Source organism: Oncorhynchus kisutch, linkage group LG11, assembly GCF_002021735.2.
Source record: "Oncorhynchus kisutch isolate 150728-3 linkage group LG11, Okis_V2, whole genome shotgun sequence".
Taxonomy (NCBI): domain Eukaryota; kingdom Metazoa; phylum Chordata; class Actinopteri; order Salmoniformes; family Salmonidae; genus Oncorhynchus; species Oncorhynchus kisutch.
Genome location: NC_034184.2, coordinates 24,955,816 through 24,979,591, shown reverse-complemented (window position 1 = coordinate 24,979,591; position 23,776 = coordinate 24,955,816). Strand labels below are relative to the sequence as shown.

Sequence of the window (23,776 nt, the reverse complement as noted above, 5' to 3'; positions counted from 1 at the left end):
CGTGTGTGTGTCTACATGCATTATGTTAATAGTTGTGAGTGTGTGTGTGTATTCACAGGCAGCCTATCTGCAGAAGGGTGGGCTGAAGACAGCAGTTCTGGAACGCAGACATGTTCTGGGAGGGGCGGCAGTGTCGGAGGAAATCATCCCAGGTGAGGTTCACTCTCTCTGGTGACAGACTCCTGCTACAGAGGGTCCCTCTGGAGGTCATGGTAGTGCAGCAGGGTGTTCAGTAGAGTCAACACAGACACTAAAAGAGTAGAAAACCTGCTCTCACATAAAAAAATGTGTGTTCTTATTGTAGAAGCTCAAGTTGTTTACTATGTAGTTAATGTGTTTCCTTTTCATGTCTGTCTGTCTGCAGGTTTCCATTTCTCCCGGTGTTCCTATCTCCTCAGCCTGCTCAGACCACACATCTTCAGAGACCTGGAGCTCAAGGTGAAACCCAGCCATCATACTTGATATATCAGTGATCTTCTATGTAACGTCTGCAAGCTTTTGAAAGAATGTCTTTGAATATTTAAATCAATCAGGTGTGTTACAGTGGCTATCACAAGTATTCACTCCCCTTTCATGACATTGTATTGTGTTACAAAGTGGGATTAAATTAATTTAATTGTCGTTTTGTGTCAACGATCTACACAAAATACTCTGTAATGTCAAAGTGGAAGATGAATGAAAAATAAAACAGGAATATATCTTTATTAGATAAGTATTCACCCCCCTGAGTCAGTAGTACATGTTACAAACACGTTTGGCAGGGATTACATCTGTGAGTCTTATTAAGTTAGTCTCTAAGCGCTTTGCACACATGGATTCTGCAATATTTGCCCATTATTATTTAAAACATTCTCAAAGTTCTGTCAATGTGTTTGGGATCATGGCTTGTCTTGTCATAGATGTTCAAGCTGATTTAAGTCAAAACTGTAACTAGGCCACTCGGGAACATACCCTGTCTTCTTGGTAAACAACTCCAGTATAGATTTGGCCTTGTTTTTTAGGTTATTGTCCTGCTGAAAGGTCTGATGTAAAGCAGACCGAAGCACATTTTTCTCAAGGATTTTGCCTGTGCTTAGCTCCATCCCATTTCTCTTCATCCTAAAAAACTCCCCAGTCTTTACCGATGTCAAGCATACCCGTACCATGATGCAGCCACCACCATGCTATTCTGTGTATTTTATAATTTTTTTCTCTGTCATTTAGGTGATTCTTGAGGAGTCACTACAATGTTGTTGATCCATCCCCAGTTTTCTCCCACCACAGCCATTGAACTCTGTAGCTGTTTTTAAATCACCACCATCCCTGAGCAGTTTCCTTCCTGTCCAGAAGGCCAACTGTATCTTTGATGTGTCTGGGTGGTTTAATACATCATCCACAGCATACTTATTAACTTGACCTTGCTTAAAGAGATATTCAAAGTCTGCTTATTTTTATTGTTACCCATCTACCAATCACTGCCCTTCTTTATCAGGCTTTCGAAAAGCTCCCTGGCTTTGTAGTTGAATCGGTGCTTGAAATTCAATACTTGACTGAGGGACCTTACAGATTTAGTACAGTTGAAGTCGGAAGTGTACATACACTTAGGTTGGAGTCATTAAAACTCATTTTTCAACCATTCCACACATTTCTTGTTAACAAACTATAGTTTTGGCAATTCGGTTAGGACATCTACTTTGTAATTTTTCCAACAATTGTTTACAGACAGGGACCACGCAGCCGTCTTACCTCTCAGGAAGGAGGCGCGTTCTGTCTCCTAGAGATGAACGTACTTTGGTTGGAAACGTGCAAATCAATCCCAGCTGGAGGAAACCGGTACAAAAGTATCTAAAGTAAAATGAGTCCTATATCGGCCGCTCAGCAAGGAAGAAGCCTCTGCTCCAAAACTGCCATAAAAAAGCCAGACCACGGTTTGCAACTGCACATGGGGACAAAGATCGTACTTTTTTGGAAAATGTCCTGCGGTGTGATGAAACAAAAATAGAACTGTTTGGTCATAATGACCATCATTATGTTTAGAGGAAAAAGGGGAGGCTTGCAAGCCAAAGAACACCATCCCAACCGTGAAGCACAGGGGTGGCAGCATCATGTTGTGGGGGTGCTTTGCTGCAGGTGGGACTGGTGGACTTCTGACCTAAGACAGGGAAATTTTACTCTGATTAAATGTCAGGAATTGTGAAAAACTGAGTTTAGTTGTATTTGGCTAAGGTGTATGTAAATTACCGACTTCAACTGTATGTATGGGGGACTTATTATGTATTATGTAACTTATTATGCAATTTTGTTAAACCAGATTTTACTCCTGAACTAATTTAGGCTTGACTAAAAAAATACTTATGCAACAACTATATTTTAGTTATATAATTTGTAAAAATCTGTAGAATTTTCTTTTCACTTTGACATTATGGAGTATTTTGTGTTGATCAATAACATAAAAAAAATTACAATTAAATCTATGTATTTCAATCTGTAGGTCAACAAAATGTTAAATAAATCCAAGGGGGGTGAATACTTATTATACCCACTGTATGTGTGTGTGTGTTCAGAAACATGGACTGAAGTTGTACATGCGGGACCCATATGCCTTCACCCCAATGTTGGAAGGGGGGGTAGGGGGTCACCCCCCTCGGTCTCTACTGCTGGGCTCAGACCTGGCCATGAACCAGAGGGAGATCGGCAAGTTCTCTGAGACAGACGCCAAGGTGGGTAGCAATATAAGATAGACAGCTTACTGTACAGATGCTGTTTATTGTAGATGTTAGCTCACTGAGCTCTATTAGCTAGTACTCAGTAGGCTACAGTAAAAGGAGGAAATGGAGGGGAGTAGTGATTGTTTCCCCCTCTCCTTGTTATGTAATTAACAGTAACTCTTTCTGTGCCTTTCCCTCTTTGCCCCCCCCCCCACCACCACTCCAGGCGTACCCAGAGTTTATAACCCACCTGGATAAGTTAGCGTCGGCCATCCACCCCCTCCTGGACTCGCCCCCAGTAGACATCGCAGGGTTAACCGGGGGGGCCCTGAGGAGGAGGATTGCAGCACTGAGGAGTGCCTTGCCCCTTGTCCAATGTGGTACTAAGTTGTTTTCCTACATGTTTGTAGGGTGAATTAACACTGCTGAAATGTTAAATAATGACTGTATTATTTATAATACAATACATCTGTTTTTATTTTTCAATATATTGCATAATAATACTCACCTTTGCTGTTGTGTGTTTACAGGCTTGAAACTGGGCAAGAACATTCCAGACTTCTATGAGATCATAACTGCACCAATAATGAAGGTTGATAGACCACCTATATCACTTTGTTTCCTTCACTTATCATCGCTTCCATTTAGACTAATTAGTAGAATGATGTGAGTTGGCCTACTCACACTCTCCAGTACCACCCTCTTGCTTAACAGGCATGGTGTCCATTCAGACTGAATTTCTGCTCTGTAACTCCTGTGTTCCCTTTCAGTATATACTATGGGGAGTAAACAACCAATCATATTCACCTGAAGTAAACTAAAATCACTCCCAACGGGCCAATGGATGCAGAGTTTGCCCTCGGAAGCTCTGCCTTCCTGGCTATAATAACAGGGGTCGCATTAATTTCCTAGATTCTCAGCTCTTTAGCTCGCCTGAAGGAAGAATGTGCAACGCAATTGACAAACTTTTCAGGTGTCGATCCAGCAGGACAGCTCCTCTCAGACCCTGAAGTATTACGACAGCTCCTCTGGTGCTTTGTTGGGCCAGCCCTGTGTGATGAAGGTCACCAGCTTGGAGAGAGTGGGGTCGTCTGCTGATGCCTTCTGGAGCTCCTGCAGTGTTGGAGTGGAGTGGGGAAATCCCCTCGGCAGAGAGGTGAAATCACACAAAGTCAATGGCAGGGTGGAGAAGAAACACTTTTTTCCATTGAGAGTGAGGTTGTGTTTTTGCCAGTGCAGTGAACACACTGTGTAGGTGCTCATCATGGACACTGATGGTAGGCCTGTGAACAAAGATATCATCGAGGTATATGGCCACCCCTGGATCCCTGCGAAGAAAGACGTCAAGATCTTTTGGAAGCAGCTGGGGGCAGAGCTGAATCCAAATGCCATGCGCTTGTAGCGGAAGACCCCAAAGTGGGTGATGAATGCTATGAGGTTGTGGCTGCTTCGGTGTAGCAGCACCTGTAGGTATCCCTGGAGCTGTAGAACAGGGCAGTGAACTCTTCTGCAGGGGGTATTTGTCTGGGATGATGGCCCTATTTGTTGCTCTAAGGTCCACACAGGTGGAATGATCTCTTTTCTACCACCACCAGGTTTGCGATCCAGGGGGATGCATCAATAGTCTCGATGATGTCTTCCTCTAGCTGGCACCGGAGCTCGGCATCGATGTCTGCATGCAGGGCCAGTTGGGACACAGCGTAGAGGTTGTATGACGGGGGTCTCTCCACTTGAGGGTGGGGCGACGGCGTGTATAGGGTCTGAGCAGAGTGGTCTGTGTCAGTGAGAGCAAGAGGCTGGAGAGGGGAGGCTAGCTTTGCAGCAGATCCTGCAGTGGACTCCGCTTGGAAAGATAACTGGAGTGCCTTTGCCAGTGACAAATCATCAGGTTCAAGTAACAGTCTTTCACGTACTTTCTTGTTGTTTGTATGCTCGATTAGTTGGTCATGTACCATTTCCTCCTACAGTGCCCCAAATTTACACTAGCTAGCTAAGCCAGGCAGCTGATGGTACCGTCGGAACTGAAACCGATGGAGACGGGCGTAGAGAAGTGTGTCTCCTAGAGAGCCACAGCATCAGCATAACCAAGTGTCCCGAACACATGCTGTCCCTATGCGCCTTGGCAGTGTAGCACCAGTGCTTTTAGCCAAGCGTCACTCACATCTTGTAAGCCCAGTGCAGTAATGTATGTTTCAAAAGATGGAATCCATTGAGTCCATGGAACCGGGGGCTCACCAGGCAGAGCGAGGAAGGGAGAGGGTGGTGGTAGGGAAACCTTAAGCCATCCTAGTAGCCAAAGGTTTGAAGGTTAGAAACAACCACAGGTGTTAGAGCTAACTGTACTTGTTTAATCATAACGTCAACTGAACAATATAGAACGTGGGGTGTACAGGTCTCTCATCTTTTTAAGTGGGAGAACTTGCACAATTGGTGGCTGACTAAATACTTTTTTGCCCCACTGTATATACCCTTTGTTGGCAATGACAGAGGTCAAACGTTTTCTGTAAGTCTTCACTACTGCTTCACAGTAGGTATGGTGTTCTTTGGATGCAACTCAGCATTCTTTGTCCTCCAAACACGACGAGTTGAGTTTTTACCAAGAAGTTATATTTTGGTTTCATCTGACCATATGACATTCTCCCAATCTTCTTCTGGATCATCCAAATGCTCTATAGCAAACTTCAGACGGGCCTGGACATGTACTGGCTTAAGCAGGGGGACACATCTGGCACTGCAGGATTTGAGTCCCTGGTGGCGTAGTTTGTTACTGATGGTAGGCTTTGTTGGTCCCAGCTCTCTGCAGGTAATTCACTAGGTACCCCTGTGTGGTTCTGGGATTTCTGCTCACCGTTCTTGTAATCATTTTGACCCCACGGTGTGAGATCTTGCGTGGAGCCCCAGATCGAGGGAGATTATCAGTGGTCTTGTATGTCTTCCATTTCCTAATAATTGTTCCCACAGTTGATTTCTTCAAACCAAGCTGCTTACCTATTGCAGATTCAGTCTTCCCAGCCTGGTGCAGGTGTCTTTTATACTGATAACAAGTTCAAACAGGTGCCATTAATACAGGTAACGAGTGGAGGACAGAGGAGCCTCTTATAGAATAACTTTTTATAGCTACTGTTTACAGGCCTCCTGGGCCATATACAGCGTTCCTCACTGAGTTCCCTGAATTCCTATCGGACCTTGTAGTCATAGCAGATAATATTCTAATCTTTGGTGACTTTAATATTCACATGGAAAAGTCCACAGACCCACTCCAAAAGGCTTTCGGAGCCATCATCGACTCAGTGGGTTTTGTCCAACATGTCTCTGGACCCACTCACTGTCACAGTCATACGCTGGACCTAGTTTTGTCCCATGGAATAAATGTTGTGGATCTTAATGTTTTTCCTCATAATCCTGGACTATCGGACCACCATTTTATTACGTTTGCAATTGCAACAAATAATCTGCTCAGACCCCAACCAAGGAACACCAAAAGTCGTGCTATAAATTCACAGACAACACAAAGATTCCTTGATGTCCTTCCAGATTCCCTCTGTCTACCCAAGGACGCCAGAGGACAAAAATCAGTTAACCACCTAACTGAGGAACTCAATTTAACCTTGCGCAATACCCTAGATGCAGTTGCACCCCTAAAAACTAAAAACATTTCTCATAAGAAACTAGCTCCCTGGTACACAGAAAATACCTGAGCTCTGAAGCAAGCTTCCAGAAAATTGGAACGGAAATGGCGCCACACCAAACTGGAAGTCTTCCGACTAGCTTGGAAAGACAGTACCGTGCAGTACCGAAGAGCCCTTACTGCTGCTCAATCATCCTATTTTTCTAACTTAATTGAGGAAAATAAGAACAATCTGAAATTCCTTTTTGATACTGTCGCAAAGCTAACTAAAAAGCAGCATTCCCCAAGAGAGGATGACTTTCACTTTCACTAGCAGTGAAAGCAGTTTTATTTATTTATTTATTTTACCTTTATTTAACCAGGTAGGCAAGTTGAGAACAAGTTCTCATTTACAATTGCGACCTGGCCAAGATAAAGCAAAGCAGTTCGACAGATAAAACGACACAGAGTTACACATGGAGTAAAAACAAACATACAGTCAATAATGCAGTATAAACAAGTCTATATACAATGTGAGCAAATGAGGTGAGAAGGGAGGTAAAGGCAAAAAAAAGGCCATGATGGCAAAGTAAATACAATATAGCAAGTAAAATACTGGAATGGTAGTTTTGCAATGGAAGAATGTGCAAAGTAGAAATAAAAAAATAATGGGGTGCAAAGGAGCAAAATAAATAAATAAATAAAAATTAAATACAGTTGGGAAAGAGGTAGTTGTTTGGGCTAAATTTTAGGTGGGCTATGTACAGGTGTACAGTGATAAATTCATGAACTTCTTTGAGGAAAAGATTATGATTATTAGACTCCTCTTTAAATCTGCGTATTCCTTCAAAGCTCAGTTGTCCTGAGTCTGCACAACTCTCCCAGGACCTAGGATCAAGAGAGACGCTCAAGTGTTTTAGTACTATATCTCTTGACACAATGATGAAAATAATCATGGCCTCTAAACCTTCAAGCTGCATACTGGACCCTATTCCAACTAAACTACTGAAAGAGCTGCTTCCTGTGCTTGGCCCTCCTATGTTGAACATAATAAATGGCTCTCTATCCACCGGATGTGTACCAAACTCACTAAAAGTGGCAGTAATAAAGCCTCTCTTGAAAAAGCCAAACCTTGACCCAGAAAATATAAAAAACTATCGGCCTATATCGAATCTTCCATTCCTCTCAAAAATGTTAGAAAAGGCTGTTGCGCAGCAACTTACTGCCTTCCTGAAGACAAACAATGTATACGAAATGCTTCAGTCTGGTTTTAGACCCCATCATAGCACTGAGACGGCACTTGTGAAGGTGGTAAATGACATTTTAATGGCATCGGACCGAGGCTCTGCATCTGTCCTCGTGCTCCTAGACCTTAGTGCTGCTTTTGATACCATCGATCACCACATTCTTTTGGAGAGATTGGAAACCCAAATTGGTCTACACGGACAAGTTCTGGCCTGGTTTAGATCTTATCTGTCGGAAAGATATCAGTTTGTTTCTGTGAATGGTTTGTCCTCTGACAAATCAACTGTAAATTTCGGTGTTCCTCAAGATTCTGTTTTAGGACCACTATTGTTTTCACTATATATTTTACCTCTTGGGGATGTTATTCGAAAACATAATGTTAACTTTCACTGCTATGCGGATGACACACAGCTGTACATTTCAATGAAACATGGTGAAGCCCCAAAATAGCCCTTGCTAGAAGCATGTGTTTCAGACATAAGGAAGTGGATGGCTGCAAACTTTCTACTTTTAAACTCGGACAAAACAGAGATGCTTGTTCTAGGTCCCAAGAAACAAAGAGATCTTCTGTTGAATCTGACAATTGATCTTAATGGTTGTACAGTCGTCTCAAATAAAACTGTGAAGGACCTCGGCGTTACTCTGGACCCTGATCTCTCTTTTGAAGAACATATCAAGACCATTTCAAGGACAGCTTTTTTCCATCTACGTAACATTGCAAAAATCAGAAACTTTCTGTCCAAAAATGATGCAGAAAAATGTATCCATGCTTTTGTCACTTCTAGGTTAGACTACTGCAATGCTCTACTTTCCGGCTACCCGGATAAAGCACTAAATAAACTTCAGTTGGTGCTAAATACGGCTGCTAGAATCCTGACTAGAACCAAAGAATTTTATCATATTACTCCAGTGCTAGCCTCTCTACACTGGCTTCCTGTCAAAGCAAGGGCTGATTTCAAGGTTTTACTGCTAACCTACAAAGCATTACATGGGCTTGCTCCTATCTATCTCTCTGATTTGGCCCTGCCGTACATACCTACACGTACGCTACGGTCACAAGACGCAGGCCTCCTAATTGTCCCTAGAATTTCTAAGCAAACAACTGGAGGCAGGGCTTTCTCCTGTAGAGCTCCATTTTTATGGAACGGTCTGCCTATCCATGTCAGAGACGCAAACTCGGTCTCAACCTTTAAGTCTTTACTGAAGACTCATCTCTTCAGTGGGTCATATGATTGAGTGTAGTCTGGCCCAGGAGTGGGAAGGTGAACGGAAAGGCTCTGGAGCAACGAACCGCCCTTGCTGTCTCTGCCTGGCCGGTTCCCCTCTTTCCACTGGGATTCTCTGCCTCTAACCCTATTACAGGGGCTGAGTCACTGGCTTACTGGGGCTCTCTCATGCTGTCCCTGGAAGGGGTGCGTCACCTGAGTGGGTTGATTCACTGATGTGGTCATCCTGTCTGGGTTGGCGCCCCCCCCCCTTGGGTTGTGCCATGGCGGAGATCTTTGTGGGCTATACTCAGCCTTGTCTCAGGATGGTAAGTTGGTGGTTGAAGATATCCCTCTAGTGGTGTGGGGGCTGTGCTTTGGCAAAGTGGGTGGGGTTATATCCTTCCTGTTTGGCCCTGTCCGGGGGTGTCCTCGGATGGGGCCACAGTGTCTCCTGACCCCTCCTGTCTCAGCCTCCAGTATTTATGCTGCAGTAGTTTATGTGTCGGGGGGCTAGGGTCAGTTTGTTATATCTGGAGTACTTCTCCTGTCCTATTCGGTGTCCTGTGTGAATCTAAGTGTGCGTTCTCTAATTCTCTCCTTCTCTCTTTCTTTCTCTCTCTCGGAGGACCTGAGCCCTAGGACCATGCCCCAGGACTACCTGACATGATGACTCCTTGCTGTCCCCAGTCCACCTGGCTGTGCTGCTGCTCCAGTTTCAACTGACCTGAGCCCTAGGACCATGCCCCAGGACTACATGACATGATGACTCCTTGCTGTCCCCAGTCCATCTGACCGTGCTGCTGCTCCAGTTTCAACTGTTCTGCCTTATTATTATACGACCATGCTGGTCATTTATGAACATTTGAACATCTTGGCCATGTTCTGTTATAATCTCCACCCGGCACAGCCAGAAGAGGACTGGCCACCCCACATAGCCTGGTTCCTCTCTAGGTTTCTTCCTAGGTTTTGGCCTTTCTAGGGAGTTTTTCCTAGCCACCGTGCTTCTATACCTGCATTGCTTGCTGTTTGGGGTTTTAGGCTGGGTTTCTGTACAGTACTTTGAGATATCAGCTGATGTACGAAGGGCTATATAAATACATTTGATTTGATTTAAAGAAGTTACAGGTCTGTGGGAGCCAGAAATCTTGCTTGTTTGTATGTAACCAAATACTTATTTTCCACCATAATTTGCAAATAAAATCATTAAAAATCCTACAATGTGATTTTCTTGATTTTCTCATTTTGTCTGTCATAGTTGAAGTGTACCTATGATGACAATTACAGGCCTCTCTCATCTTTTTAAGTGGGAGAACTTGCACAATTGGTGGCTGACTAAATACTTTTTTCCCCCACTGTATGCATATATATTCATATATATATATTTTGCTACAATATTGAATAAGAATATTGGCTTCGCTGTCTAACCCTTCCTCATCTGATTCTAGTTGCTTCCATGTTGTAAAGCTTTACAGCATCTTCTGTGCCTTGCTGAATATCTATACTATTTATTTTTAATTTTCAGATCCTGAACCGTTGGTTTGAATCTGAGCCTCTTAAAGCCACACTGGCTACAGATGCTGTGATAGGAGCTATGACCAGCCCTAACAGCCCTGGCAGTGGGTGAGACACACACACACACATACACACCACACACACCCCTCTCAGAATTAAATAGAACGTTATATTGTATATATGTTTTGGACAATAATGTTTCCCCCTTTGTATCTCCCATCCGCAGGTATGTCCTCCTTCATCATGTGATGGGGGAGCTGGAGAAGGAGAAGGGAGCGTGGGGTTATGTGGAGGGGGGCATGGGAGGGGTGTCCAAGGCCATTGCTAGCTCTGCCCGCTCCCACGGAGCGGACATCTTTACTGAACAGGTCAGCTGGCTGGATAGGCACGGCTTTCACATTTGTTCTATTCCATAGTGTTTTTCAGTTAATGTTAAACTCTAATGGTCCAGCTGATTTATAATCCAGTGAATAAACATACATACAGCCATATAGGACAGATTTAATTTCCCCAGGAGTGGTTATCTAGTGGTTCCCTAGTTGGTAACTCAACCTTTTGAATTTAACAGCTAATGGGAAATATAATGTGTTCTTGTGTGATATCTGTGAGTGGGTGTGCATGCATATGGGTTACAGGATGTACATCAGGTCTTGGTTGGGTCAGATGGCAGTGCCAAGGGGGTGGTCCTGAAGGATGGCACAGAGATCTACAGCAGAGTGGTACTGTCCAACGCTACACCCTACGTCACCTTTAAAACACTCACCCCTCAGGTAATGCATCTTACAGGTAACACACTTTCACATCTTAACACACCTCAAGACTGGTGATTAACTTTAATCTCCAGTCAGATTGAATATTAGACTGGCAATGTGAGACTATCCCGTTGGAGAACAAGCTCAAAATTCCATAACTCATTCACAGTGCCTTCAGAAAGTATTCAGACCCCATGATTTTTTCCAAATTGGTTAGGTTACAGCCTTATTCAACTAAATAAATTCTAATCAATCTACACACAGGCCCCCACAATGACAAATCAAAGCAGGTTTTATGAAATGTTTGCAAATGTATAAAAAAAAAAACTTAAATATCACATTTACATAAGTATTCAGACCCTTTACTCAGTATTTTGGTGAAGCACCTTTGGCAGCGATTACAGCCTCGAGTCTTCTTGGGTATAACGCTACAAGCTTGGTACACCTGTATTTGGGGAGCTTCTCCTGTTCTTCTCTGCAGACCCTCTCAAGTTCTGTCAGGTTGGATGGGGAGCGTTGCTTCACAGTCATTTTCTGGTCTTTACAGAGATGATCGATTGGTTTCAAGTCCGGGCTCTGGCTGGGCCACTCAAGGATATTCAGAGACTTCCTGCGTTGTCTTGGATGTGTGCTTAGGGCTGTTGTCCTGTAGGAAGTTGAACCTTCACTCCAGTCTGAGGTTCTGAGCGCTCTGGAGTAGGTTTTCATCAAGGATGTCTCTGTAATTTGCTCTAACCACTAGGCTTCCCTGCCGCCCCAATTGTCTTAAATCATTTATTTATTACTAACTAAGTAATTCACAGAAATGCATAAACAAACAAACAAGGTAAATGTGGTTACAAGAAATGATAGGGGAATGTGCCCTAGTGGGCTAAACCGACTTCCCCTTAGACAAAAGGGGAAGTGGGGGTCAACTGAGATGAGACACTACAAAATTGATAATTATAACAATTGAAATGCTAATCCTTTGCACATGAACGCTCACTCATTCGGGAACAATTGCCATCAATATATATCGGGATCTTTGTTGAAAAGTTAGTTTCTGTTGGAGAGTTTCGTCCTCTCTCTCTCTCTCTTTCTCTCTCTCTCTCTCTCTCTCTCTCTCTCTCTGTCTTGGTTAGAGGGGAGAGTTCAGAGTGACATTCATTCATTTGTTATAGAATGGATGTTTCGGCGGTTGTCGTTCTTCGCGTTCAATGATACCGAATTCCTAGCTGCAGACTAGTAATTAATATCAAAGACTTGTTCTTATCCTGTCGGTATCGATAGTCTAACAGTTTAACCACGTGGTATGGTTAAAAGATTCTCACTCATTCATCTTATACAACAATTAGATGTAAACCTCATATCTGAGGCTATTATGTAAACAGCGTTATGGTAATGTGGCCACACCGTCTCCCATGAGGTTCCCCAAGTTGTAACAAACGGACCAGTTCGTAGCTGGATTCTTCACCGATCTTTTATACTTTCTCCGGAACATTAAATTTGTTCGTACCTCAAGTTCTGTGAGGTGGAAGAAATTCCTTTGTGCTCTATGAAAATTTACTCTGCCTCTTATACTATGTGGCCATGTGGCAGGGTCTTCTCAGGAATTTACGACCTCTCTCTGACCACAGCAGCCTAGTTGAAGGAGGCAAGGGGGAGGCAGGGAGAGGGGGATGGGGCTTGCTATACCCAAATAGGGCAACGTCATGACATGATGCTGTCACCACCATGTTTCAATGTAGGGAGGGTGCCATGTTTCCTCTAGACATGACTCTTGGCATTCAGGCCAAAGAGTTCAATCTTGGTTTCATCAGACCAGAGGATATTGTTTCTCATGTTCTGAGAGTCTTTAATTGCCATTTGGCAAACTCCAAGTGGGCTGTCATGTGCCTTTTACTGAGGAGTGGCTTCCGTCTGGCCACGGCCTGATTGGTGGAGTGCTGCAGAGATGGTTGTCCTTCTGGAAGGTTCTCCCATCTCCACAGAGGAACTGTAGAGGTCTGTCAGAGTGACCATCCGGTTCATGGTCACCTCCCTGACCAAGGCCCTTCTCCCCCGATTGCTCAGTTTGGCCAGGCGACCAGCTCTAGGAAGAGTCTTGGTGGATCCAAACGTCTTCCGTTTATTAATGATGGAGGCCACTGTTTTATTGGGGACCTTTATTGCTGCAGAAATGTTTTGGTACCCTTCCCCAGATCTGGGCCTCATGTCGGAGCTCTACGGACAATTCCTTTGACCTCATGTCTTGGTTTTTGCTCAGACATGCACTGTCAACTGTGGGCCCTTATATTGACAGGTGTGTGCCTTTCCAAATCATGTCCAATCAATTGAATTCACCACAGGTGGACTCCAATCAAGATGTAGAAACATCTCAATGATAATCAATGGAAACAGGATGCGCCTGAGTTCAATTTGGAGCCACAAAGGGTCTGAATACTTATGTAAATAATATATATAATACTTGTTTTATTTTTTCATACATTTGCGCAAAATTCTAAGAAACGGTTTTCACTTTGTCATTAAGGGGTATTGTGTGTAGATTGCTGAGGATTTATTTTTTATTAATCCATTTTAGAATAAGGCTGTAACATAACAAAATGTGGAAAAAGTCAAGGGGTCTGAATACTTGAAAAAGTAGGCTATTGAAAAGACAATAGCCTATATACATTACTTTCAGGAAGACAACAAAAATTGTTCAAAAAATAATGTACTCAGAAGTGTAATATCGTGTTTGTGTCCTCTTACCTTAACCCTAACCCTTCTGTTTTACTTCTCACAGAGTGCTCTTTCTCCAGCGTTCATCAAAGCTGTAGATCAGATAGACTACACCTCCCCTGTCACTAAGATTAATGGTACGACCCTTATCATATCTACCTCATACTTTTATTTTGTGTTGAACTACGTTTTTTCTCAAGTACTTACTGAACTTAAGTACTTAAAGTACTTACTTTAAGAAACCCTTAGTGTACAATTTCTGTAGCCACGAGGAAATCGAATTAACATAATAAAACTAAATCGCCATCAGAATTTGTCTGATTAAACTAGAGATATCTGTTTTTTTGCATGGACTGTGTCTCAATCCACTGCCCTTCCGCATTTGCGGTGAAAGTTGGCAGAGCTAGAGTGGTGTTTGAGCTAGAGTGGTGTTACCGTTACAGGTAATCTGCGGTTGTGAGGCCGTTTGTACGTACTGCAAAACGACATTGGGAGACGGCGTATGGTAGAGAACTTAAATTAAATTATCTGGCAACAGCTCTGGTGGACATTCCTGCAGTCAGCATGTCAATTGCACGCTCCCTCAAAACTTGAGACATCTGTGGCATTGTGTTGCGACAAAACTTCACATTTTAGAGTGGCCTTTTATTGTCCCCAGCATAAAGTGCCCCTGTGTAATGGCCATGCTGTTCAATCAGCTTCATGATATGCCACACCTGTCAGGTGGCGGGATTATTTTAACAAAGCTCACTAACAGGGCTGTAAACAAATTTCTGGCAAAAATGTGAGAGAAAAAAGATTTTTGTGAATATGGAAAATTTTGGGGATCTTTTACTTCAGCTCATGAAACATGGGAACAACACTTTACATGTTGCGTTTATATTGTTGTTTTGTACATGTAAAAAATTAAATAATAATAGTTTCCTGCTCTTTCTTAGAGCAGTACCAGTCAAAAGTTTGGACACACCTACTCATTCAGGGGTTTTTCTTTATTTTTAAAATGTTCTACATTTTAGAATAATAGTAAAGACATCAAAACTATGAAATCATACATATGGAATCAAGTAACCAAGAAAGTGTTAAACAAATCAAATATATTGTCTCTTTTAGATTCTTCAAAGTAGCCATCCTAGATGACAGCTTTGCACACTCTTGGCATTTTCTCAACCAGCTTCATGGGGAATGCTTTTACAATAGTCTTGAAGGAGTTCTCACATATGCTGAGCACTTGTTGGCTGCTTTTCCTTCACTCTGCGGTCCAACTCATCCCAAACGATCTCAATGGGGTTGAGGTCAGGTGATTGTGGAGGCCAGGTCAGCTGGTGCAGCACTCCATCACTCTCCTTGGTCAGATAGCCCTTACATAGCCTGGAGGTGTGTTTTGGGTCATTGTCCAGTTGAAAAACAATGATCGTCCCACAAAGTGCAAACCAGATGGGATGGCCTATCACTGCAGAATGTTGTGGTAGCCATGCTGGTTAAGTGTGCCTTGAATTCTAAACAAATCACAGACGGTGTCACCAGCAAAGCACCATCACACCTCCTCCTCCATGTTTCACAGTGGGAACCACACATGTGAAGATCATCCGGAGGTTGGAACCAGAAATCTAAAATTTGGACTCATCAGACCAAAGGACAGATTTCCACCTGTCTAATGTCCATTGCTCGTGTTTCTTGATCCAAGCAAGTCTCCTCTTCTGGATTAATTGTCAGAGTAGAGGACCTTATGCATTTCAGGTAAAATAATAAACCAATGTTTATATCCCAGGACAAATGATCTAGCAACAGCAAGGTAGCTAGCCTGATAGGGATAGGGCTGATTGATGCCCCCTTTGGGGTGATTGCGTGCCCATGGTAAACAGAAAAAAAATCTGTCAAAAATTGCTAATATATGCAATTAAAAATTATTATTGAATAGAAAACACTCTAAAGCTTCTAAAACCGTTTAAATTATGTCTGTAAGTAAAGCAGAACTCTCAGGGCACTCATTCTCCCAAACTCTCTCTTGTCATCCAAAAAGTTGGCCCAACTTTGACGTCATCGCCCCCACCCTTCCCAAGCACCTACAGTCCTGGGAACAGTTCCTATGCCTTCAGCGCGGTGTCCGCTTTCAATGGGGCTTCTCATTGTGTGAATCGTGTGCTCACGAGAGTAATGACGGGCCGAAACCTTTCGGTCGCGCGAGAAAACAGGTTACTCTCATGCGCATTCTGCTCCTGTGGTGTCTTTCTTCCAAGATTGATTAAACGATGCGTGTGTTTCTCTTTGTCCTGAGAATTGCTGTGAAGCTATATAACATGCTAACGCTGTGTTCTGAACCAAGTTTGACAAGTTTAGTCGACATATAATATGTAATTTCGACGTTTTGGTGCGAACTAACTTTACTTTTTGGCTGCATTTCAACCGAAATATGTCGTGTTTGATAACCGAAAGACACAGACTTCAAAACTAAAGCTGTTTTTGGTAAGTATAAACCCTTCCAGGTCTTCTGATGGAAGAACAGCAAAGGTAAGGGAACATTTATGTGTTAAATTTGGGTTTCTGTGGACTCCGAGATAGAGGAGCCAAAATGCTAATTCCTGAGCGCCGACTCACATTATAGCCTAGTGAACGAAATCTGTAAAGTTAAAAATAAATGTAACACAGCGATTGCATTTAGAAGAAGTGTATCTTTCTATATATATGTAGAACATGCATATTTAGTCAAAGTTTATGTTGTGTATTCCATGTTAGCTGACGGCGTGTGCAGAAGCCATCGTCATTTCTCCGGACATTTGAGTAGCATTTTTTTAACAATGCGTCATTGTAAACAGAGATTTATGGATATTTATGGCATATTATTGAAAAAAACATAAATGTACTGTGTAACATGTTATATTACTGTCATCTGATGAAGATTTCAAAAGGTTAGTGAAATTATTTTCTTTTAATCCTGCGTTTGGTGATTGCATATTTTGTTCAATTTGGCTATGGAAATTAGCTGTGTCTTCGGTGTGTATTCCGTGGTGGTTTGACATAAATATGTGCTATGTTTTCGCCGTAAAACATTTTAGAAATCTGACTTGGTGGCTAGATGAACAAGGTGTTTATCTTTCATTTGAGCTATTGGACTTGTTAATGTGTGGAGGTTAAATATTTCTAAGAATATTTTTGCGTTCTGTGCGCCATTGTGTCAGTTGAGCAGTGGGGGAGGGTACCCCTAGAGGGACATGTGGGGCCATGTAGTTTTAACTAAGTTGCCATGAATGTTTCATGTGTTTCGACCTGTCCATAAATTAATATAGTTGGTTCAGAGTTTGTTTAAATTTTTTAACCTGCGTGTTCTGATCCCATCTGGTGTGGATGAACAAAATCAACATGCGTCTTCATTGTCGTCACACGTCATCAGAGTGCGCATCTGAACACTGTATGCTGGAAAACACCCGGTTGTTATTTTTGATTAAAACAAAAACGCTATTAATTAAATACGATTTTGAAACCTGTTTTTGCGTGGATTCTGCGGCGCGTTTAGCTTTAAACAACTAGGAACCACCGCTAACCAAACAACAGTGCTAGGTGGCTGTACTACAGACACCGGTCGTCGTCGTGGGAAAGAAACCAACCTGGATACTGAGGGAAATCGCCGAATACCAACAGCTTTACATGATGGAGGAACAACATACTCCATCATGGAAAGATCCGACTACCTCGCAAAAGAACTCTACCCCGACAAAAGAAAGAAAAACAGATTAATCTACAGACACGGACGATTTACTTACCGTTGAAGTAGAGGCTAGTGCTCCGGCTGGAATCCATGCAACACTGGAAAAGTTGTGTGAGGAGGTAGCAGGGCTAAGGGGGAGTATGGGGTTTAGCCAGAGTGAAATTCTCACTCTCCAAGGAGAGGACAAGGCACTCAGCCAAGGTAAAAATCCACGATTCCAACATGGAATGTGGAACGTGGTGATGGATTCACTGCTAGTCATACAAAGTCGTAGCATGCGTGAAAATCTAATGTTTTCTGGGATTCCCTAGGACGCATCCAATAATCCAGATGGTGCGATCAGAGAATTCATGCAATCCGCCTTGAAACTTCCTCTAGATAATTCACTGGGATTGATGATCCCTAAACCAGGGATCATCAACTAGATTCAGCCGTGGGCCTTTTTTTTCTGCAGTGGATGGTTGGGGGGCAGGGACATAATTACAAATAACTTGGACCCATTCTTCCTAACAGTGGCAGTGGATAAGCTTCCTAACTTTTTAGCGGCCCCCACACCAGACGGCAAGCCTGGCCCACACCACCAGTGTTCTATCCACCTCAACTGTGAGAGTGTGGAGGTGTTACAGACAGCCTACGAAGACTGTAAGGAGGGACGGCCTTCGTTCAGGTAAACACAGACACACACGTACGGACTCACACACATCCAGGGACCCACACAAGTGCATACAGGTTCACATACCACACACACACACTCACTCACTCACTCACATTCTTCCTTTTCTCTCCCCTATAGGCCCATGATCGAGATGACCATTCCATCGGTGTTGGACCCAACTCTGGCGCCCCCTGGTAGTCATGTGGTGTTACTGTTCACCCAGTTTACACCATATAGTCTGGTGGGAGGGAGAGCGTGGACAGACCAGGACAGAGAGGCCTTTGCAGACTCCGGTTAGAACGCACACACACACGTGGAAACACTCTTAGAGCAGTTGTCACTGATGCTAGTAACAGAAACATTGTCACTCACACAGAAAGTCATCATCCTCAGAAGATTTTGTATAACATTTTACTGCTCATCACAGGCATTATTGAACTTATATGAAACTGACTATGTCTCCATGTGCCTGTGTATCTGTGTAGTATTTAGCTGGATTGAGCAGTATGCCCCTGGGTTCAAATCCTCCATTGTTGGCAAAGACATCTTGACTCCCCCCGACCTGGAGAGGATATTTGGCCTAACTGGAGGGGTATGTGTGTGTGCTTGTGTGTGTGAAAATGTCTGTGTATGCAGTGTGTGTGACGGTTCACATCCACAATGTACGTGCATATCAATATTTCAAGTCGATTTTCTAATAGCTAGTAGTAGAGTAGATAGTATTCCACTGAGAAGTAGCATGTATTTATACAAAGTTCTGATTTGCACACCACCAAACAGCAAACCACAGGCTCTGAACCAGGAAGTGATTTATATAGGAGTGTCTCTCTTCTTCCTGCTTTCCTTTTGTCAGAGAGAGTGTGTGTATGTGTGCTAACTAACGGCATTGAACGGTTTATGGTTACGCCAACAGTTACAGTTACAACATGATACTGTCCGTCAGAATCAAAGCTCATATCTGGTATTCAAAGTAGTTCAACCACTTGGGTCTGCGGTATTTGTGTAAGTGTTTCTGGTTCATGGCTAATTTTGCATGCTTAAACTACTGTACACTTTTACACTGTTGCTTTCACAAAGCCGATGAATGGACTCTGAAAGTGCAGTTGAAAGACTTAAGTCTAAGACTAGTGCAGTTAGTAAGTCCCAAGAGTATTACCAGCTTGACTATGTTCTCATCTACTCATTCACGGACTCAATTCCATTTCTCCTTATTTCATTCAGTCCTGTTCTTTCCATTCTCTCAGTTCCCCATCAGGGAACAACTATAGAGACATGGAGGAGTGAGTCAAAGCCCCTGTCTTCTTAGTCATGCCTAAATGACAAGTGGGGTTGGCAAGTTATGCCCTAAACCTTACCCTTACGGACCCCCCCTATTCTACTTTAATGGCTAAGAGGGTGGAAACTCCCCCTAGCCCATGATCACCAATCCAATGCTTTTAGATCATTGCAGGGAATTGAACGAGAGTGCACTTCAGGGAGAAGAGGGCAAATTGGACTTAGTTATGTAGTATGGTATTTTATCCTCCACAGAATATCTTCCACGGAGCAATGTCATTGGATCAGCTCTACCTCGCTCGACCTCTGCCCTCCCTTTCAGACTACCGTTCACCAATCAAAGGGCTTTATCTTTGTGGCAGTGGCTCCCATCCAGGTTTGTGATTGGTCGTAATTGGTTTATTGGAATTCTATCCGATGCCAGCTCCTAGTCATTCTAGTGTGTGTGTGTGTGTACCGATGTAGGATCTTCATTTAAGCCAGTTTGCTACAGTGGGAAAATAATCCTGCAGCAACAGGAACTGTGGATTATTATGTGGATCATAATGAATGGATATTTTTGTAGGGGTTGATACATTTTTCATTGGGCAAATCCAGGCTGAAATGTCAAAATGGAAATTACAAACTTTGGAAGCCTTTTTAAACTCAAATGCAGTAAAAGTTTGCAAATAAATTCTCAGCAAACAAAGAGTGATCAAATGGAGATCCTATATCTGTGTGTGTGTGTGTGTGTGTGTGTGTGTGTGTGTGTGTGTGTGTGTGTGTGTGAGTGCGTGCGTGCGTGTGCATTCACTCTTGCATGTGGACCAGTACAAAAAAAAAGAAAATGCACTCTACTGTAAGTCACTCTGGTTAAGAGCGTCTGCTAAATTACTAAAATGCCAATGTATTAGTGTGTGTGTTTCTCCTAAGGTGGTGGAGTGATGGGGTCTCCAGGGTGGAATGCTGCTCTGGCTGCCATGGCTGACCTGAAACGTGGCTGAAACCTTAACCCGCTCTGACGGGATGAAGGGCGGGAGATTTGGACGTCCATGCCATAACCTTAACACGGCCCTCCCAGTTGTAGGGGCTTCATAGCCCGGTGCACCGTTTGGGCAGTTTATAAATGTAGGAATACTGAAATGATTTCCAATGTGCAAACTCTTCCCACCCGGTACCCTTGGTTAGCTAAAATGAACACTCTGTTTCAAGAGGAATGATCTCAGATCCACAAACCTCAACTCTCAATGAAGAAGCACAGATCTCCATCCATTTCCATCCACTTGTATGGTACTGTGACACCATGACACACACGTATTTTATTAAACATTCAACTGATTCTGACTGATGACATCCCAAAGTGAAGCTAATTCAATCCTTAAGCATACTAGAATTGTAGAATAGAACACTATAAGGAGTTGAATTCTGGAATAGAACATGAATGACTTAACAAAAGCTCAAACTCAAAAGCTCTCAGCCTAATTGAAGAAAATAATGTGCACTCCACATCAGTGTTTCCCAACTCCAGTCCTCCTGTACCCCCAACAGCACACATTTTTGTTGTAGCCTTGAATAAACACACCTGATCAACTCAGAGGGCTTGTTGATAAGTTGACAAATTGATAAGGGGGCTTTATCCAGGGCTACATTTGGGGGTACTGGAATTGGAATACACTGTTCTACTTGACACACACACAATTAATCTTCTGCAAAAAAAACACAAAAAAAACATCAAAGAGGTAAACAAAACAGAAGTAATAGTATGACATCAATTACTGTTTTGATTGTGTTAAACATTGAAATGTATGTGTGTTTTGTGAATAAAACTTACCAGGGAATCTTTAAAATCTATTTCTATTGCTTAAACATTTTATGAACATGCACAAAATTAATCTAGCTGAAATGGCATGCAGATGTGTTTGTCTCTTTGCCAATGTCATTCTGTCTTAATTGAATATTCTGGTCCAAATTAAAACCATGTTTTCGGATTGACAGAATTGTTTCCATCCTATCTATTTAATGATGATATATCATACAACAAGTAGGAATCCATAGAATGACATAGTCATTTCATAGGACATCTGTGAGGAATCTCTCTGTCACTCAATGTTGTGTTTCTAAACACCCATCTATAGGTTATTACAGCAGGCCTATGTGTGTTATGGATCACCAAGCACTTAATAATTATGGTAATTGAATGCATTTACATTAACATATGGCTATAGTTGCTTTATGTTGAGTCTACAAGAGCAATTCTTCAACATCTTGAGTTTAAGGCTGCTTTCCAGGCATTAAACTAGGTTTGGGAATCCCCCAACAGTCCATGTAAATTAGGGTGCAACTGTAAGGGGTTGGGAGTAGCATAGGCTAAATAGTAAATTAAGAATTATGCTGCGTTCATAACATTTTGTAAATTTGTAAATACCTGCACAGGACTGGGAAAAATCCCCTTGAACGCCCCTCCAACTGGTAATGACTACTGGGAAACTACAATCTACAATCTCTGATTGTTATTTCAAGAAAATTTAGAAGGAAATTAGGAAAAAATATAGTTAAAATGTGCATTCACCACCATTCAAAAGTTGGGGTCACTTAGAAATATCATTGTTTTTGAAAGAAAAGCACTTTTTTTTGTCCATTAAAATAACATCAAATTGATCAGAAATACAGTGTAGACATTGTTAATGTTGTAAATGACTATTGTACCTGGAAATGGCTGATTTTATAAATGGAATATCTACATAGGCGTACAGAGGCCCATTATCAGCAACCATCACTTCTGTGTTCCAATGGCATGTTGTGTTAGCTAATCCAAGTTTATCATTTTAAAAGGCTAATTGATCATTAGAAAACCCATTTGCAAACAGCTGAAAACTGTTTTCCTTCTTTAGACTAGTTGAGTATCTGGAGCATCCGCATTTGTGGGTTTGATTACAGGCTCAAAATGGCCAGAAAGAAAGACCTTTCTTCTGAAACTTGTCAGTCTATTCTTGTTCTGAGAAATGAAGGCTATTCCATGCAAGAAATTGCCAAGAAACTGAAGATCTTGTACAATGCTGTGTACTACTCCCTTCACAGAACAGCGCAAACTGGCCCTAACCAGAATAGAAAGAGTGGGAGGTCCCGGTGCACAACTGAGCAAGATGACAACTACATTAGCGTGTTGAGTTTGAGAAACAGACGCCTCACAGGTCCTCAACTGGCAGCTTCATTAAATAGTACCCGCAAAACACCAGTCTCAACATCAACAGTGAAGAGGCGACTCCGGGATGCCGGCCTTCTAGGCAGAGATCCTCTGTCCCGTGGAGAAGTATTAGAGAAGTATTAGAAGCCCACAATAGAATAATACATTTCTTAGAAAAGTATGTGTTAGTCATAAACAAATTTTCTCTGTCAGGATCAAGAACAAAGTACTGATGGGCATTAAGAAGATAGATACACGGGGTCATATCAAACTGTACATCTAGTATTTTCTGTGCAGCAGTATGTATAGATTGCCAAAATGTGGCAATCTCTCTACAGCTCCAAAATACATGCGTATAGGTTCCACTTACAGAGGTACATATTTTACAGTTAGGAGAAATATCTGTTTTCACTCTATGGAGTCTCATTGGACTATAATAAAATGTGTACAAAAATGTTTTTTTTTACATTAGTAGAGGAGCAGTATACCCTGTCGCAAACCTCCGCCTCCTCTTAGAAGTAAATGAGGAAATTACATGTCTAATATGAAGATATATATATTTTTTAATGGATCTTGGCACATTGAATTCACTGCAGTGCTCTTGAAAGGATTTCAGTGTAGTAGTTTTCTGATGAAATAGGTCTGAAAAGGTCCTGATCCCTAGAGTATGCCAAAGATTAAAGTTGGCATCACTCGGGGCTTTTGGCAAGTCTGGGTTGCATACTATAGGCGAGTGAGAACATATTTGGGAGGAAATGCCCAGGTATTTCTTACAGCCCTTCCACGCTAGTAGGGTGCTGTAAATCACAAAGATTTTGGCTATGTTGCCCACTTCACTAAAGTTATTCATGAATATAATTGAGCTTAGGGGCAATGAACCACAGGATTGGGCTTCTATCTGAATTCACGTTGAGTCTTGTCTGTTTGTGATCCATGTTAGCATGTTGCGGATTTGGGCAGACCAGTAATACATTTGATGGGAGGGAAGGGCAAGACCACCCTTAGATTCAGGTTTCGATAGAGTGGAGAACTTGATCCTAGGTTTTGTATTGCCCCATATAAATTTGGTGATGCTTTGGTTAGTTGTTTTGAAAAAGGAAACTGGGAGATAGCATGGGAGCATCTGAAATAAATAGTTCAATCTAGGGAGGATGTTCATACGGATGACATTAATTCTTCCGACTAAGCTAATTGGGAGGGAGATCCAGGTTTGGAGATCGTTCTTGATTCGATCCATGAGTGGAAGATCATTTTCCTTGAAAAGGCTAT

At 42.4% G+C, this 23,776-nt stretch overlaps 1 protein-coding gene across 1 annotated transcript in view; it reads left to right on the top strand.

Annotated features, from left to right (window-relative positions):
- The window catches only part of pyroxd2 (pyridine nucleotide-disulphide oxidoreductase domain 2), a 64,602-nt gene extending 43,287 nt beyond the window's left edge, over positions 1-21,315 (top strand). The window contains exons 3-16 of the mRNA XM_020495425.2: positions 59-152; positions 365-438; positions 2,544-2,699; positions 2,914-3,067; positions 3,218-3,279; positions 10,270-10,367; positions 10,486-10,627; positions 10,895-11,029; positions 13,776-13,848; positions 17,928-18,081; positions 18,208-18,362; positions 18,555-18,661; positions 19,600-19,720; positions 20,257-21,315. Of these exons, the coding sequence (XP_020351014.1) occupies positions 59-152; positions 365-438; positions 2,544-2,699; positions 2,914-3,067; positions 3,218-3,279; positions 10,270-10,367; positions 10,486-10,627; positions 10,895-11,029; positions 13,776-13,848; positions 17,928-18,081; positions 18,208-18,362; positions 18,555-18,661; positions 19,600-19,720; positions 20,257-20,327 (1,596 nt within the window). The 3' untranslated portion in view covers positions 20,328-21,315. The remainder of the gene's footprint in view (positions 1-58; positions 153-364; positions 439-2,543; positions 2,700-2,913; positions 3,068-3,217; positions 3,280-10,269; positions 10,368-10,485; positions 10,628-10,894; positions 11,030-13,775; positions 13,849-17,927; positions 18,082-18,207; positions 18,363-18,554; positions 18,662-19,599; positions 19,721-20,256) is intronic.
- The last annotated feature ends 2,461 nt before the right edge of the window (positions 21,316-23,776 follow it).